The sequence below is a fragment of the Mustela nigripes genome, chromosome 4, assembly GCF_022355385.1.
Source record: "Mustela nigripes isolate SB6536 chromosome 4, MUSNIG.SB6536, whole genome shotgun sequence".
In the NCBI taxonomy this organism is placed as follows: domain Eukaryota; kingdom Metazoa; phylum Chordata; class Mammalia; order Carnivora; family Mustelidae; genus Mustela; species Mustela nigripes.
The window spans coordinates 182,743,736-182,761,442 of record NC_081560.1 but is presented as its reverse complement, the minus strand read 5'-3'; the positions used below and the strand labels follow the sequence as shown (position 1 = coordinate 182,761,442).

General features: G+C 45.9%; 1 protein-coding gene and 1 pseudogene across 5 annotated transcripts in view; one reads left to right on the top strand and one right to left on the bottom strand.

Annotated features, from left to right (window-relative positions):
• Window positions 1-17,707, bottom strand: part of TACC2 (transforming acidic coiled-coil containing protein 2) — a 188,412-nt gene that overhangs the window by 150,506 nt on the left and 20,199 nt on the right. For all 5 annotated transcript variants that reach the window (XM_059398732.1, XM_059398736.1, XM_059398734.1 and 2 more), the window contains exon 3: window positions 13,104-13,213. In XM_059398732.1, coding sequence (XP_059254715.1) covers window positions 13,104-13,213 — 110 coding nt within the window. The remainder of the gene's footprint in view (window positions 1-13,103; window positions 13,214-17,707) is intronic.
• On the top strand, window positions 14,058-14,140 carry LOC132016973 (U4 spliceosomal RNA; annotated as a pseudogene).

Genomic DNA, 17,707 nt, shown 5'->3' with positions numbered 1-17,707 from the left:
AACTGAATCCCAAGGAAAATTCAAAAAAATTGTCTTCTAAAAGACAATTTTGTCAGCATCTGTCTCGTGGGGTATAAAAGACAGTGGAATGACCCAATTTTGCGCTTCCCAGACTAATTGCTGGAAGGGGTGTCCAGATTGTTGCACACAAAGCTCCCCAGAGTTGGCACAAATCCACATCTCTTTCTGGGTGTCACTCACTTCTGTCATTGTCCTCCCAATGTATCTAGGTACGGTCATGACCAGACACTAATTCATTGAAACGCATTTAGTTTTTTGTTTTCTTTTTTCTTTTCTCTTTTTTCCTTTCCTTTTCCTCTTCTTTCCTTTCCTTACCTTTCTTTTCCCTTTCTTTCTTCTTTTCTCTCTCTCTCTCTCTCTCTCTGTTTCTTTCTTTCTTTCTTTTTTGGTGAGGGAGAGAGAAAGAACCAGAGAGACAGAGGAAGAGAGAGAGAGAGAGAGAATCCTTAAGCAGACTCCCCACTGAGTACGGAGCCTGACATGGAGCTCCATCCCAGGACCCTAAGAACATGACTTTAGCCAAAACCAAGAGTTGGTCACTCAACTGACTGTGCCACCCAGATGCCCCTTTCTTAATTCTTCTTTTGGTCACACATCTTTCTTTATTGTAAGCAGCAGGTAGGACACTTCCAGCAATAGTTCAAAAAAAAATTTAATTTACAGAAGCAGGAATTCAGTGACACCAGCAGATTGGAACCCTTTGGAGCTCATATGTAGGCACCACTCGGAGCAGGCAGGAAGAGGACCCCAAAGTCCATGAAGAGCGAGGCCACCAAGGAGACGAGGAGCTCTTTTTAGACATCCCTATTGTTCTTGGTGGAGGGAGCCTCATAAACAAAGAGCCAGGCAGTAAAGAACATGCCGGTGGCCAACAGCACCATGGTGAGATGGGGGAGGAGAGCCAGGTTCATGGGGCTGGTGTACCTGCTCATGGCCTTGAGCTCCATTTTGCCAGGCACAGGATTATCCACCACTCTGCCACTGGAATAATACATCAGCAATATTTTCTTCATTTAAAATTAAATCCTACTACTTAGCCACAGAAAAATGCAAGCAGTGGTTTCTTGTGTGCCGGGGTTATGGTGGTAGTTTTTCTTTGTTTTGATATCAAGAAAGAACAAATAGCGGTGAGTATATTTTTGTTAATATTCCTTTTTGATAAGACTTCTAATGTGTATTAAAATCATTTTCCTGCCTTCATCAACACAGTATAAGTGGGAAACATATTGGAATCTTCCCATGATGACTGAAAAACCTTTCAGAAAATTTGGGGCATTCCCTGAATAAAAGATGTCACCAATATTACCTATGTGAGGCTGAGCTCATGTGTACTGAGCTCAAAAATGTGCTAGTCACCAGCCTGTTTGGTTGGGATTTGTCTTTCTATAATCCCACTGGCCTAAATGTGTATGGGATGGAGGGAGTTGATGAGTCAACATCACCGAGGGGCCAAGTTGTTTCCATGTTAAAGAAATAAAACCATCCCATGCTCCTTCCCAACATGAACACAGCTGCAGTGATGATTTGGGAAGATTTACTCCTGTCCAAGTTGGCATTTGAGGCCACAAAAAGAGACTAGAAGTGTCTGGAATACAAGCTGCTCTTGAAAAGGAAAGAAAAACAACTCTTGCCCATGGCATCCTCTCTTATTAATATTTTTTTTTCCTAGGAGTGTCTCCCCACGTCTCTCAAAATAAATGCCAGGTGTTTTGCTGCACTTCCATTTAAAACCAGAGAAAGAAACTTGATACGGGTGGCTTTTTGGTCTTTTCAGAGAGCTTGGGTTGGGAAATGTCATCTAAAGAATTATTAACACAACAGAGTGTTGGACTAATGGAGGATCGGCTGCTATAGAAGACACGAGAAACAGAAGCTTGTGATCCCTGGAGATGGAAGGCAGCAGAGTAAGTGCTGTTCTTACCCCAGCTAAGGCCTGGAGAAAGCAGCACAGGGAGAGTGGAGAGTCTGCCCGACTTGAGGGGCTGGAGGAGGCATCTGCATCTCGGGGCATCAGAGAAGAGAAAGCTGGACAAAGACAGAACTCTGGGGATATCCAAGTACTGATCAGCATGTATATGCACAAATACCACCTGCATCTAGGTTCAGACCACCTGTGAGGTTTACAGGGAAGAATCCTTAAAGCTAACACAGGGCTGGGAAAATCTCCTGTTCCCACCAGCCACCGTGGAAACTCTCACAATGCATGGAACATCTGCAAGAGTGCTAGGAAGAGCCTTGCCTCTGTAGTGGAAAACATGAACCTGGACTAAACACTGTTCTAGAAAATATGAACCCTGGGCTAAACACTGCTCTGGTCCCACCGAATGAAGCCCCAAAAGGATTAAGCTGTTCCAAATAACTGAACTGCACCCCCAGAGCAAAGTTCAAGAGTATTTAAAAAAATACAAAAATATCCAGAATCCAAAAGCATAAGACCCACGGTGTCTGGAATGCAAAGAAACAGGAAACTATGACCCACAATGAAAAGAAAACTCAATAAAAACCACTCCAGAAATTATGCAGATGATAGAATTTGTATACAAGGACTCTTTAAAATGTGTTGTAACTGTGTTCCCTGTGTTCAGGAAGCTAAAGGAAAGATTGAGCATGTCAAGTACAGACATGGAGGATATAAAAAAAGATCCCAATCCACACGTGCCTGGCTGGCTCAGTGAGGAGAGCATGCAACTCTTGATCTTGGGGTCATGATTTTGAGCCCCACAATGGGGTATATGGATTACTTAAAAATAAAAAACATCCTAATCAAACAGGTCAAGATGAAAACTCTAATTTCTAAAATGAAAAACACACTGCATGGTATTAGTAACAGATTAGTCATTACAGAGAAAAAGATTAGTGAACTTGAAGACATAGCAATAGAAACAGTCTAAAATGAAAAGCAGAGAGACAAAGACAAAAAAAAATCTTTTAAACAAGAGTATCAGTGAGTGTGAGATAACGTCAAGCACCCAAATATATGTGTAATTAGAATCCCCAAAGGAGGGAGGGAGATTTTTAAAAACTATTTGAAGAAATAATGGCTGAAATTTTTTCCAAAAATGACATAAACCATAAAACTGCAGATACAAGAATCTCTCAACACAAGAAACGAGAAGACATGTACACCAAGGCACATCATAACCAAATTGTTTAAAACCATTAAAAACATGAAAAATATTAAAAGCACTTGGAGAAGAAAGGACAGAACAAAAGAAAGGGTGGAAGAAATTTTTGTTGGAAACCACACAAGTTAGAGTGCAGTAGGGCAGTATCTTTCAAGTAGAAAAAGAAAAAGAACTGTCTACCTAGAACTCCTTGTCCTGCAAAATCTCTTTCTAAAATACAGGTGAAATTAGGATTTTTTTTCAGACATTTAAAACTAAGAAAATTAATCACCAGCAGACCTATCTAGGAATCTAGACCTATTAGGAATGTTGAAGGAATCCCCTCAAACCAAAAGGAAATAATACCAGATGGCCAGCAGTATCCACCCAAAAGAATAAAGAACAGCAGAAACGGTGACTGTGGAGGTAAACAGAAATTCTTTTTCCTCATTCTGTAAATCTCCTTTAAGAGATAATTGGCTATGTCAAGCCAAAATAACATATACTGTGTGATTTTAAATATATGTAGAAATAAAATGTATGACAACAAAGCACAAAGGCCAAAAGGGGAGAGATAGAAGTCTACTGTTATACAGGGCAAGACTCTCAAATGTACTTGAAATGGTGCAACATCACTTGAAAGCAGATTGTATCACATTAAAGATGTGTAGTATGGGGGTACCTGGGTGGCTCAGTGGGTTAAAGCCTCTGCCTTCGGCTCAGGTCACGATCTCAGGGTCCTGGGATCGAACCCTGCAATGGGCTCCCTGCTCAGCGGGGGGCCTTTGTCCCCCACCACCCACCTGCCTTTCTGCCTACTTGTGATCTTTGTCTCTCAAATAAATAAATAAATAATCTTAACAACAACAACAAATCACAGACGCATTCTCTTAAAAAAATTTTTTTAATTTAAATTTAAAAAAAAAGATGTATAGTATAGATCGGAAAGCAACCACCTAACATAAATAGTTGTGGCTAATAAGTTAAAAGGGAAATAAAATAGAATCATAAAAATAATTACTTTTTCCAAAAGAAGGCAAAAAAAGAGGGTAAAAGAGATGGAGAAAACAATAAGACTGTAGATTGAAGTCAACCATATTAATACTCACATTAAATGTAAATGTTATAAACATTTCAGTTAAAAGGCAGCAATATTCAGAATGGATGAAAAAAAGGGAGACCCAACTGTAAGCTGTCTACAAGAAAGCGTTTCAAATTTTGCTTAAAAACACAGAGAGATTAAAAGTAAGAGAATGGGGTGCCTGGGTGGCTCAGTGGGTTGGGCCTCTGCCTTCAGATCGGGTCATGATCTCAGGGTCCTGGGATCGAGTCCCGCTTTGGGCTCTCTGCTCCGCAGGGAGCCTGCTTCCTCCTCTCTCTGCCTGCCTCTCTGCCTACTTGAGATCTCTCTCTGTCAAATAAATAAAATCTTAAAAAAAAAAAATAAGAGAATGGGTGGGGGAAGCCATACTGTGAAAATACTAGTGAAAAGAAAGCAGTTATGTCTGTATTATATGGAACAAAACAGATTTTGCAGCAAGGAATATTGCCAGCCATAAAGAAGATCATTATAATGATAAAAGGTTCAATTCATCAATAGGACATAAGCATTCTAAAGTTTATTTAATCACAGAGCTTTAAAATATATAAAGCAAAAACTGATGGAAAAAAAAAAAGAAATGGCCAAGTCCACAATTATAAACTGATAGTTCCACACCCTTTTCTTAATAATTGACTGAGCAAGCGGATGGAAAATCAGTACAGATATGAAAGACCAAAAGAACACCACCAAGCAACTTAACCCAGTTGCTATTTACTAAACACTATCCATTAGTGGCAGAATTACATTCTTTTCAAGTGCAAATGACACATTTATAAGGTAGACCACATTCTACCCATTTTTTTAAAGTCTCAATAAATTCTCAAAGATTCAAATTATTCAAAGTATATCATCTGGCTGCAATGGAATTATATTAAAAATTAATAACAAAGGATAACTGGGGTGCCTAGGTGTCTCAGTTGGTTCAGCATCTCTTCATTTGGGCTCAGGTCATGATCTCATGGGTCACAGGATGGAGCTGAATGTCCCCACATGCCCAGTGGAAAGTCTGCTTGAGATTCTCTCTCTCTGCCCCTCCCCTGACTCACATGTGCTCTCTCTCTCTCTCTCATTAAAATAAATAAGTAGATCTTTAAAAAAAAAAAAAAAGATATCTGGAAAATCCCCCACGTATTTGAATATTAAACAATACACTTCTAATAGCCCATGAGTCAAAGAAGAAATTAAAAAGGAAATTAGAAAGCATTTGAACTAAATGAAAATGAAAACACAAATATCAAAATGTCACATGCAGTTAAAGCAGGACTTGGACTTTCAATGCACTAAAACACCTATAGTAAGAAAAAAAAAAGTCTCAAATCAATGACCTCAGCTTCTACCTTAAGAATCTATAGAAATAGGGGTTCCTGAGTGACAGCCAGTTAGGTGTCTGACTCTTGTTTTCAGCTCAGGTCATGATCTTAGGGTCGTTAGATCGAACTCCATGTGGAGCCTGCTGAAGATTCTCTCCCTCCCTCCCTCTCCCTCTGCCCACCTCCATCTCTTTCCCTCTTTAAAAAAAAAAAAAAAGGAAAGAAAAGAAAAAAAACCACAGAAATATTTGCACAACACTGACCTGTACTCAGAATTGGTTAAGATGGTAAATTTTATGCTATCTTTTTTTACCACAGTAAAAAATCATTTGAAAATCCAACAAGTAGTTGTGTACAAAAGAACCCAGACACCAAACTCTATGTTGCTGTTTAATCCCCCTTTAGGTGAAGTTCAAGACCTGGCAAAACTAATTCATGGTGGTAGAAGTCAGAATAGTTGTTATTCTGGGGCTGGGTATTGATTGGGAAGTGACACGATAGAATGTTCTTGGGCAACAGGAATGATCTAGCCCTAGAGCTGGGCTTGATCAGGTGCATAGGGATGTAAACATTCATCAAGTTTTCAACTTCAGGGGTGCCTGGATGGCTCAGTCGGTTAAGCATCTGCCTTCAGCTCAGGTCATGAAACCAGGGTCCTAGAATCGAGTCCCGCATCTGGCTCCTTGCTCAGTGGGGAGCCTGCTTCTCTCTCTACCTGCCTCTCTGCCTTCTTGTGCTCTTTCTCTCTCTCTGTGTCAAATAAATAAATAAAATCTTTTTTTAAAGAAAAAGCTCTCAGCTTCATACTCTTACAGAATGTATCTTACACCAATACAAAAATGTAATTGGAAAAAAAAAAAAACCCAACTATGAAGACAGTGAAAAGATCAGTAGTCACCAGGGGCCGGTGGGGGAGGGAGAGAGGAGGAATGAACAGGTAGAAACAGGAGATTTCTTGAGGCACTGAAACCCTTCTGTAAGAGATTGCAGTGGTGGGTAAATGGTATTATGGATTTGCCAAGCCCAGAGGCTATATGTCCAACACAAGGGTGACACTTACTGTAAGCTATTGATTTTAATTAATAACAGTGTCTCAATATTGGTTCATTAACTGTAACAAATGTACCAACTAATGCAAAATGTTAATAATAAGGCAAACTGGGGGTGCCCTATTAAGCATCCGACTCATAGTGTCAGCTTAGGTCTTGATCTCAGGGTTGTGAGTTCAAGTCCTTCACTGGGCTCTATGCTCAGCATGGAGTCTACTTAAAAAAAATAAAAATAAGGCAAACTGTTAGGAGGAAGCGGGAGTATGTGAGAATTCTCTGTACTGCTCAATTTTTCTGTAAACCTGAAACTGCTCTAAAATACAGTCTATTAATTATTTAAATGGACCCTATATAAATATTTATACAATATATAATATATTGTTTACATATTTAAATATGATTATATATAAACATGTATGTTTATACGTTGAAGGTATTTGGTTATTTAAATATTTATAAATACATATGTTTATACACACACAGCTATCACAATCAATAAAGAACTTGGAAAATGAGAAAAGCCTGAGGGAAACACTAATATTTTAAGAGCAGTTGTCTGTAGGGGTTGAGTGCATTGGTGATTCCCCTCCCTTCACTTTCATTTTTCTGTATTTTCCAAAATGTGACAATTTTTTAAAAAGATTTTATTTATTTATTTGACAGAGAGAGATCACAAGTAATAGGCAGAGAGGCAGACAGAGAGAGGAGGAAGCAGGCTCCCCGCCAAGCAGAGAGCCTGACGCGGGACTCGATCCCAGGACGCTGAGATCATGACCTGAGCGGAAGGCAGTGGCTTAACCTACTGAGCCAGCCAGGCGCCCCAAAATGTGACAATTTAAATGGGATATTATCTCAGGATGGAAACACACTCCTGTCCTCTTTTCAAATGCTCTGTGGAAACCAGATGAGCAGAAAGCAGACACACACCTAATTCAGCGTGTGACCTTCTTTTTCAGCCCGTGTCACAAGTCGGGGAGCTCATTACCCCTCCTCTCTGTGTTTACTTCCTGCCAGAGATAAACAGTGAGTCAGAAGCAGGACCGGCAGGGCGGAGGCGGCCCTGGCCCGGCCCGGCACACCCTGCCTTGGCCGGAGCTCTCGAGCGGATCTGGAACTTTGCACAACTTTGTTCAGTGGGAACTGTTTCCTACTGCATCAGAGACACGGGCTCACTCAGTAAAGAGCTGGTCCCAGCCGCTGCTCATAAAACAGATCTGATTTTTCTTTTGTCTGGGTCTGAGAATGGACCTTGTTTATAGGGAAATTAAATTTAAAGAACAGACAGGGGTTTGCTTTCTAATTCCGGAGCCCACAGCACAAATGTTTTCAGACACCCGTGAGAGCTCAGAACCGTGGCTCCGAGCCCAGGCTTCCGGGCACCACCAAACCCAGCTGGATTCCAGGCCCCATCAAGCCACACTTTGGGGGGGGGGGGCATTTCTTCCCCTCCTCCTCGAAAGCCCCCCCTGCCCGTGGCCTTCTGGAGGTCATCTGCAGGCATCAGCGCTGAGTGCTGGGTGCGGTGTTTCAGCCCCGGGTCCCACGCCCTGCTGGCAGGTGACTCGTGGCAGGCAAGGCTCAAGGAACACCCTCGGCCAGCATCTCAAGTTTCATGTTTCAAACCATCTTTCTACCTTTCCCTGAGCTCCTGCTACCCAAACGCTGAGGATTTCTGTGCTAGTAAGAGTTTGTGTGTTTGAAAAAAACAAGCAGTTGAGCTCATTACATATGCCCCAACTTCCGTTTCCAGACTTAAAGAAGTTCTGGAATTCTCTAAGTAAGAACCGAGTACAACTGGATCCACATGTCCTGTTTGTCTTTTTTACCTCTGGGGGCACCTGGGTGGCTCAGCGGGTTGAGCTCCTACCTTCGGCTCAGGTCCTGGGATTGAGCCCCACATCGGACTCTCTGCTCAGCGGGGAGCCTGTCTCCCCCCTCTCTCTGTCTTGCCTGCCTCTCTGCCTACTTGTGATCTGTCTCTCTGTCAAATAAATAAAGAAATAAAATCTTTAAAAAAAAAAAAAGTGTCTTTTTTTACCTCTGGTCTCAGGCTCAGAGCTTGGCCTATGGTGAGCTGCTGATCCATGTTTGCTAAATGGAATATATCCCCCTGCTTCCCCCAAAGGGACGACCTAGGCTCGGGTGTTGACAGCGCTGCGCGTAGAGCAGGAGGTGAGCTGTCCCTGAAACACAGGAGCACCCGGCTTTCTTCCCAAAGATGGAGGACTGTCGTGTATCCCCGGTGAGCCCAGGGTTGTGAGCGGTACACTGTCTTGCCAGGTAACAACAGGATGGCCTCCTGGACACTGGCCCTGTGTCTATGGCCCTCAGTTAAATACACCTGGTTCACTTCTTCACTTCCCAGCAAATGATCCTCGCCACCCAATTGGTCAAGCGAAAGCTTCTGGAATAGTCCTTGACTGTTCTCTCCTTTCTTCCAAATCCGATCCATCAGCAAGTCCTGGCTTCTCTCAGCTCCAAAATATCCAGAATATCAAAGCTGTGTTTGTTCCTCCCTCATTGTCACCACCTCAGAGCCGTGGGCTCAGGGGGCCTGGACCCTCCCCAGAGGAGCGAAAGTGGGCTCTTGGGAGGGGGAAAGATATCTCAGCTATCACAGTGTAATTACAAAGCATTATCGGTCTGATAGGCTATCCAAAGACCACAGAAAGTATACAATAGATCTATAGTATGGAAATCTTCTGGGGAAGGGCGGGCAATTAGGAATAAAATGTCCAGGAAGATTCCTGCAGCAGGAGGGAGGGAGATACTGAATCTACGGTTGAGATCCCTGCCCTTACCCGGAGTGGTCTCTCAAGCTGTTCCCTTTAGTTCAAGATGCCCCACCGCTGCCCTCAGAGAACCCGGACAGCACCCAGCCTTGGCAATACATAGTCCCAGGGGATAACACAGCAGGTCTGGACCAGCGGCATCAGCATCACGTGGGAACTGGTTAGGAGCTCATTCTTGGGCCTGGCCCCACACTTACTGCATCAGAATGTCTGGGAAAGAGACCCAGCGATCTGTGTTTTAAGCAGCCTGGTGGGCGATCCTGAAGTCTGCTCACATTTAAGAACCTATGGATCATGGTTAAGACTATAGGCTGTCGAGTTTCTGGTCCTTCATCAGTGACGGAGGCACCAGAAATTCACATAGGTTCTCCCTGAGAAAAGTCCGTCATCTTTGAACTATCACCGCCGCCTTCCTTGGAAGAATGAGCGGGTAGGATGCCAAAGCTCAGGAAATGGCCACAACACAACTTTTCCCTACAAAGCAGTCATTTCCTCTGGTGCGACCCAATAGCTCTATGATCTGGGGAAGGTTGTAGAATGAGATTCATTGTGTATTGAGGATTTTAAAAAAGGGGGGGTGGTTGCTGCCATCCCTGACTATTGGTACCCAAGCAGGGAGGAGAAAGCTCACAAGACGGTGGGCAATGGATCCAGAACAGGACGTGTGTACCCAGGGCAGCCGTGCTCGGGATGGACATTGCTGAGCAGTAAGAGGGCAACCCGGCTTTGTCCTGGGAGTGTGGGATCATCCTCCCTCAGGAGCCCTGGACTTGTGCACGGATGCGCATCAGGGTCGTGCCTCCCAGCCTCTGCCCAGGTTTGACCAACATAGAGCTAAAGTTCCAACAGCGACACCATGTGGCGGAGGGAAAGCAAGGCAGTTAGATTGATGGGCCTCCTTAGGATGAAAAGCTGAACCCCCTTGGGGATGTAGGAACGCCTTCCTTGTGTAATTCAAAGGGAAGAAGCCTCAAGGCAGAAACAGTGGACTTTCTACCTCTATCACTAAAGCATAAATGACACAGGGCTCCAAGCCTCAGTGTCCCCATCTGTACAGCGGAGAGAACGCTGTGTGGAGGTTGTCAGACCGGATTAACATAGGCCTTTTCCCCACGTTCTGCCCTTGTCTCCAGGCCCAGCAGGAGCCACTGCAGGCCATTCTGTGCTTTCTCTCTGGAGTTTTTCCAAGGAGAAAACACAGTACGAGGTGTTCTTCAATCTTTTGTAAAAACCTATAATATATCCTATGAAGAGAAAATGCTGATCATCTGATGTGGCAAAGAAAGAGGCAACTGTATTTGAGAATGACAAGAGAGCCAAGTCGTAGAAAGTGGCCAACGTCTGAGAGTCCCTCCCCGCTTCCTGACTGTGTCCCCGGGCTCACAGGGGACGGGCACAGAACCCTGAAGGGAATGGCTCCGGGGCTCCCAGCCTCACCAAAGATTCCCCTGGCGCCAAGAGTGTCCTGAAGGCAGCACGGTCTTAGGGCCTGAGGGACCGTGTGGTGTGGACTGGTGCGCACCACGGTGGTGAGGGGACAGACGATGGCGACTTCCAGGGACGGCTGGCAAGGGCATTCCCACCAGCCTGGCAGAGTAAGGACTTGGAATTGGAAATGAATTGACTTAAAGAAAATCAAAGTGTATTCTGTGTGCCTAGAGCCTTTGGCATGGTGTCTGGTCCCCATGTGCAAACTGGTAACTGCCGTTATCTTTATGGCAGATGCCGAGGGCGGCGTGTGTCTCCTCCTGCACGCAGCCTGACTCCAGGAGCCCGCTCACCTCTTGAGAGTTTGCGAGCAACTTAGTCCAGAGCCCTGCACCACAGACAGTCTTGCATCTATAGAGCAGAATTCATGTTTCTAATTGAGAACAGGAAGTTGCTTCTTTGGGCTTGTGGAAGGCACCTCATTTATGATCAGTTCATTTGGCAACGAGAAGCAACTCTTCCTCAAGGGAAAAAGAATAATTGACTAAAGCTGAGGGAACAAGGAGCAAAAGCCCTCCCAGCTGCTGTTATCCCTCAGTCGAGCTGTGACCCAGGCCCCAAATACTTCCCAAGCCTCTTGAGGGATCCCAGAACCTCCATGGGGGAGGAGGGGGGAGGGGGCTGGACCTCGGGTCTCGGCCAGCACGGAGGGCCTTCGCAGAGAATTCTAGAAAAGATGACTCTATTAGTTTCGTGATCACCCTGAGCCAGTTCAGATGGGTCATCTGGTCTCATTGGAGCCGAATATTAAAACCTCTGTCCAGGGCGCCTGGGTGGCTCAGTGGGTTAAGCCGCTGCCTTTGGCTCAGGTCATGATCTCGGGGTCCTGGGATCGAGTCCCGCATCGGGCTCTCTGCTCAGCAGGGAGCCTGCCTCCCTCTCTCTCTCTCTGCCTGCCTCTCCATCTACTTGTGATTTCTCTCTGTCAAATAAATAAATTTAAAAAAAAAAAAAAAAAAACCTCTGTCCAGTTACCCTGATAAAAAGCTCATGAATGAGGAACAGCCACAGGGGGTCTACAAGGCCAAGGAGGGCAGAAAACAGGATCAAAGGTGTTGGTCAAGGCGTATTCTGCGATGCCTTCAGCAAAAAAGAACACTCTGCCCCACCATTTCCCTGAAGAATTCTAATATTCAGGCCAAGGGGTTCAAAGTGCCTCTTCTGGAGGGCACTTGTGTGAGCGGCCCAGAGAGTCATACCCGCCAGGCCTGGGAATTCCTGCCACCAGGGGACGCTCTGACCCACCCGTGGTCCCCCATTGTTTACCGCCCAAACACACAAATGTTGCTTAAACTCTTGGGTAACATGATACTGCAAAGCATTCATGACCTAAAAATCTCATTATCTACTGTCTATGATGTGTATGAGTGTATAGAGGGGGGCGAGGTCTACCTTTCAATTTCTCATTTTTGTGTTTGGAGCTCATGTTGATTTATTGCTTTAAGGCTGTGATTAGAGCCTCCTAGATCCCCAGGAGGGTTCTTCCAACCAGATCACGCACTGAACCCACAATCACTGACTGCCTCCAGTGTTCTTGCCCCGAGTCTGTCCTGGGGACTGAATGTTCACGTCTGCTGGCCCTCTGCTTGGGAGCGTCCCTAAAACTATGGGTGCCAAACACCACATGGGAGGAATCTGTTGGACTTTTTCCCAATAGCCACAGTAGGGAAATCGGGACCTCCCGGGGATCATAATGAGGAAGGCTCCCACCGATGGTCCACACCCGCACTGGCCTTGTTCCACTGCACCAGTGTGGCCTTCTTAATTTCTGGAATTCACCCACTAGCCTCCCTGGGACTCAAGGTACCTGTCACGTTAGTAATAGAGTTTGAATCCTGTCTTGACCTCTGGTGCCTTCATTGGCTACCAGGCCTGAACACAGACTCCCCCAACTCACCATGCATGAGACACCCCTGATACATCCTTTGGTAGCCTTGACCTTTTTATTCAAGCCTTTATAGGCTTAAATAAGTTCTGATAATGAAGATAAACAACCTGGAGTATTGCTGGAATGAACGGAAGCCCATAATTGCTAGTTTCATTGGGCAGAAAAACATTAGTTCTCCCATCATGCAGGTCGAGGCAATCCCAAAGCCATCTACGAACCACTGCTTTGACCATGTCACCATGGAGGACCATGTCACAGGTTTTAGAGTAAATTTTCCAAAGCAAATGCTGAACCAGTAGCGAGCAAGCCACCCGTTGTGCTGGGCCAGTCCTCTGACCCGGGCTCTTACCTGTGCAAGTCTCCATGCCCGGCACTTCCAGAATTCTCTGGGTCCCCTTTCACGTTCTGACCTCTCCCAGGTGGTTGCACAGACCCCGGACTCTGAGCTGGTGAAGTTTTCTGCGCCAGAAGGAAGAGAAATTGGAACAGAAATCAAATAGGAGTGTCTGAAGACACAGAAGCATTTCTCAGCTGGCCACCGGCCGCATCAGGTTGTTCGTTTGCTTTCTCATCCGCCTGAGCAGCACTGCGCGTGGGCGCAAGCCACATGGGGAGGCGTGCAGGGAGCCCGGCAAGCGTGGCCCCTGCACTGCTCTGATGGAGGAGACGCACAGTTACACACGAGACTCCAGCTGAGCAGGATGCCTGCGACAGTCCAAGGCCAGCACTGGGGACACCTACCAGACTTCGGTGGGGGGCCTCCGCTCCCTGGAGAGAGGGAGGATGTCTGCTCGAAGATCTTCAAGTGTCTAACTGGCTTGTGGCGTCACCTAGATGGAAGCCATCTCCTCCTCCCTCCCCCGCGGTCCCACAAACCAGAATTCCACCGGAAACCCAGGCAAGACACTGAACAAAGAAAATGATGAGCCCTTGGAAACTTGGGCCTCCCCGTGCAAGACCCGAGCCATTCTGAGAGGCCGTTTCTTTTCCTTCACTCCCACATTAAGCTCGTCTGCCAGGTAAGCACTTTTTAAAACCAAGAAAGGATGGTCCAAACTTCAGGTCATGGGACAGAAAAAAAATGAGAGGTTTTTAAAAATCAGTTTAAATAGTTCTCATTTTATGGGGCGCCTGGGTGGCTCAGTTGGCTAAGCTTCTGCCTTTGGCTCAGGTCATGTTCCCAAGGTCCTGGGATCGAGTCCTGCTTTGGGCGCCTTGCTTACTGGGGAGTCTGCTTCTCCCTCTGCCTGCCACTCCCCCTGTTTGTGCTCGCTCTCTGTGTTAAATAAATAAATAAAATCATAGCTTTGCGCAGTGGCAGTATCATAGCCAATGAGGTTTATCCGAGGTGCGATTATTGCTAATTAAATAAATAAAATCATAAATAAATAAATAGGACTCTTTATAAATAAGTAAGACTCATAAATAAATAATAAATAAGGCACATTAAGTATAGAACAAATGTCAGAAAGGGGAAAAGGGCTTCTTTAAACCCAAAGCAGTGGCTGTCTTTCAGCCCATCTTCCCGGCAGTGCTCCTTCACAGGGCCCCACCACCCTGCCCACTGGGGCGCACACAAGACTCCCCAAAGACCCAGAGGTGAGGATTCTGCAGAATAAGAATGCGGCGCTACCAGAAGCCTGTTTGTAGACACTGCAGACAAAGGCTGCCTGCGCCGAGAGAGACTAGTGCCAGCAGGCAGAGAGAAGCCTGGGTGAGGGACAGAGGGGCAGCGGTCCCGGTGATGTGGAGGCTTTGGTACCACTTGGTCTGGGGCCCAGCCTGTTCTGCCCCCTCCAGCCAACGATACCTGAGATCTCAAGTTCCCGTTTGCCTTCTCTGGTACAAGGTGGATTTCTGTCACTTGCAACCCAAAAAAGTACATTCCATTAATGATCAGACCAGCTTTGAAGGAGACATAGTGCTCTATGTCAGCTAAGTTTAAGAAGTGCTGGTTATCTAGCCCTGTTTTCAAAATTCACGGAGTGCCAGAAAGGGTCTGAGAAGTTCTGTGGTCAAATGACATTGAATTCTAACTCCCTTTCCCAAAGTTTCTTGACCACAGGATCCTTCTGTTCACGTGTCACCTGTCACCATCTCCTAGAGCTAGTGTTCCATGGAACACAGTTTTGGGGACAGTTAACACAAGGCCTCATTTCTTTTCACCTTGCTTAAACCTGGCAGATGATCCAAATCCACAGGGCAGGGCAGCCCCTAGCCTGGGGGGCACCTGCGTGAACACTGGAAGGCGGTGCCGCTCTGGGCAGGTGCGTGGCCTGTGAGCAGACAGCACCTTCATGTGAATTAGAAACAGCTTCCCTGTACTCCAGCTGTTACAGCTCAGACCTAGGCACATGGCTTGTCAGGTGTTTGGGAGAAACAGAGCTCCGTGAGCCCCTGGTCCTGTCCTTGAGGGAGGCGGTAGAGGTGAGGCACTAGGAGACAGGCAAGAAGAGCTCCTCCGGACTTCGCGGGGCTCACTGTGTCTGACTGATCCTTGTTGCTAGAAATCTTCTCTCACCCCTCAGGGGGCACTGCTCCAGAGACAGACCCCGCCAGCCCTGCCCAACAAAACCAGCAGCTGGAAATACAAAAGGCCTCTCCTAAGCCCAATAATTTACCAGTTGTGACTACGGATCCTGATGCAGCCAAATCATTTGATAAATATCTCATTTCACCCAGTTTTCCAGAAAGTATTTATTGATGTGTTGATCTATTCAATTATCTAAAATACACTCATCGGGTGGCTCAGGCAGTTAAGCGTCTGCCTTCAGCTCAGATCATGATCGTGGAGACCTAGGAGGGAGCCCATGCTCAGCAGGGAGCCTGCTTCTCCCTCTCCCTCTGCCCTTCTCCCCTGCCCCTGCTCATGCTCTCTAGATTCATCTAAACCATACCATGCACAAGAACCAATGCTAGAAGTGGGGGCTACAAAAATGAATGAGGTTTCATCCCTTCCCTAGAGTTGCTCAGTCTAGGGAGACAGCACCCCATGCCGTGACCACAAATGTATAAACACAGGGCCCCCCCAAGGGGAGACCCAGTCCTCCCAGGAAGGGTGAACGCCACCCACCAGCTCTATCAACCTCTAGGCTGGGGTTGTTGGAAACCAATTCTGGAGCTTCCATGGGACATGGGGGTGCAAATCATCAGCTCAATCTGGACTTGGGGGTCTTCCTAACACCTTGAATCTGCTGTTGGATGGGTGGTGTCCTTGACCTTCACACAGAGCCTAAAGAGCAAGCCAGCGTTGGTTCTGTTTCCCCCAACTAGGGCACGTATCTGAACAGCTGGCTGCTTTGATCCCCCAGTTGTATCCAAAGGTAAAATATCAAAGATGCCTCAGCTCTCAGGGGCCTCACATCCTAGTGTGCTGACATGGTCCTACAATTAGAGAACCTCCATTCACTTTTGTTGAGACAGAATGTGGGAGGAAAGGACAGTAAGACTAGCGCCTGTTTATTGAGCACTTACTAGCGCCTGTTTATTGAGCACTTACTAAACACCAGGCACTGGGCTACTGGTCTCCATGAACCATGTGATTAAAACTTCACAACAACCTTAAGAGTAAAGTGCTACTCATGTCCTTGTTTTAGAGCTGAGGCTTGCAGAGGGGAAATCTTTGGCTAAGATCACACAGTAGTGGAGTCTAGAGGGACCCATTTCTCTCGGACCCCAGTGCTGGAAAAAGGCATTTTTGTTCCAACCCTTTAGTGGGGAAGTGTTGAAGGTGGCGGAGAGAGCGGGGCTGATCCCTCACCTAACAGAAGGGCTGCTGACCCCCTCCCTGCTGGCATGACTTCCAGGCTGGCTGGACCATGCTCTGACATGAGAACTCCACCCTGTCCTATAGACCTCAGTCCCCCGATCTGTGAACCAGAATGACAATCATCCCTGTTGGATAGTATCAAGACAATTCAAGCTTTAAATCACTGTCAGTTCAACCTCCAAAGTGTTCTTCTAGAATGTTCTTTATCTATATAACACTACTACCTTTGGACAGTAAATGAGTTAAAAATTTTCACTACAGTAGCTCAAGAAAAACAATACAGAGTGAGTGACATTTTCATACCAGGGTCCTGAATTTTTAAAATTGTAACCCAATTCCTACTTGTCTGAATGTCACGTTGGCCTTGGCTCCAAACACCTTCTGCAGCCAGGCTTCCCATTCAGTCACAGCAGCAGCAGCAAATGCTTCCGCAAATAATTTACAGATAAATCTCCTGCTCTTTATACCATGCAAGGTTACACTAAGTAATTCTGGAAAGACACTGACATGTCTAAGAGCCCAGACAGATGCAAACAACAGATGGTGTAAGGAGGCAGACCCCTGCTCTCACTAGAGGGGATAAGGGACCATGTGTTAACATTCCTCAGGCAAGGAAATCTAAGAAGGGCTCAGATTCATCTTTGAAGCAGACAAAAGGATCTGCCTTTCTGCCTTTTCAGTCCCACCACCTCCTAATAGAAAGCTAATCTGTGAGAAGAATGCCATCTCTCTCCGACAAAACAGAGCCAGAAGGTTTCCTGCATGCACTGGTACTGGGGTGCCTGGGGAGCTCAGTCCAACTCTTGATTGCAGCTCAGGTCATGATCTCAGCATTATAAGATCAAGCCCTACATCGGGCTCCAAGCTTCACAAGGAGTCTGCTTCTCTCTTTCTCCCTCTCCCTCTGCCTGCTCACTCTCGCTCTAAAAATAAATAAATAAATGTTTTTTAAAATAAAAAAAAAATGGGGCACCAGGGTGGCTCAGTCTGTTAAGCGTCTGCTTTTGGCTCAGGTCATGATCCCGGGGTCCTGGGATTGAGCCCTGCATCAGTCTCCCTGCTCAGCTTGAAGCCTGCTTCTCTCTCTCCCTACTCCTGCCGCTTCCCCTGCTTGTGCTCTCTCCCTTTCTCTCTCTGTCAAATAAATAAATAAATCTTTAAAAAACTTTTTTAAAAAACAAAAG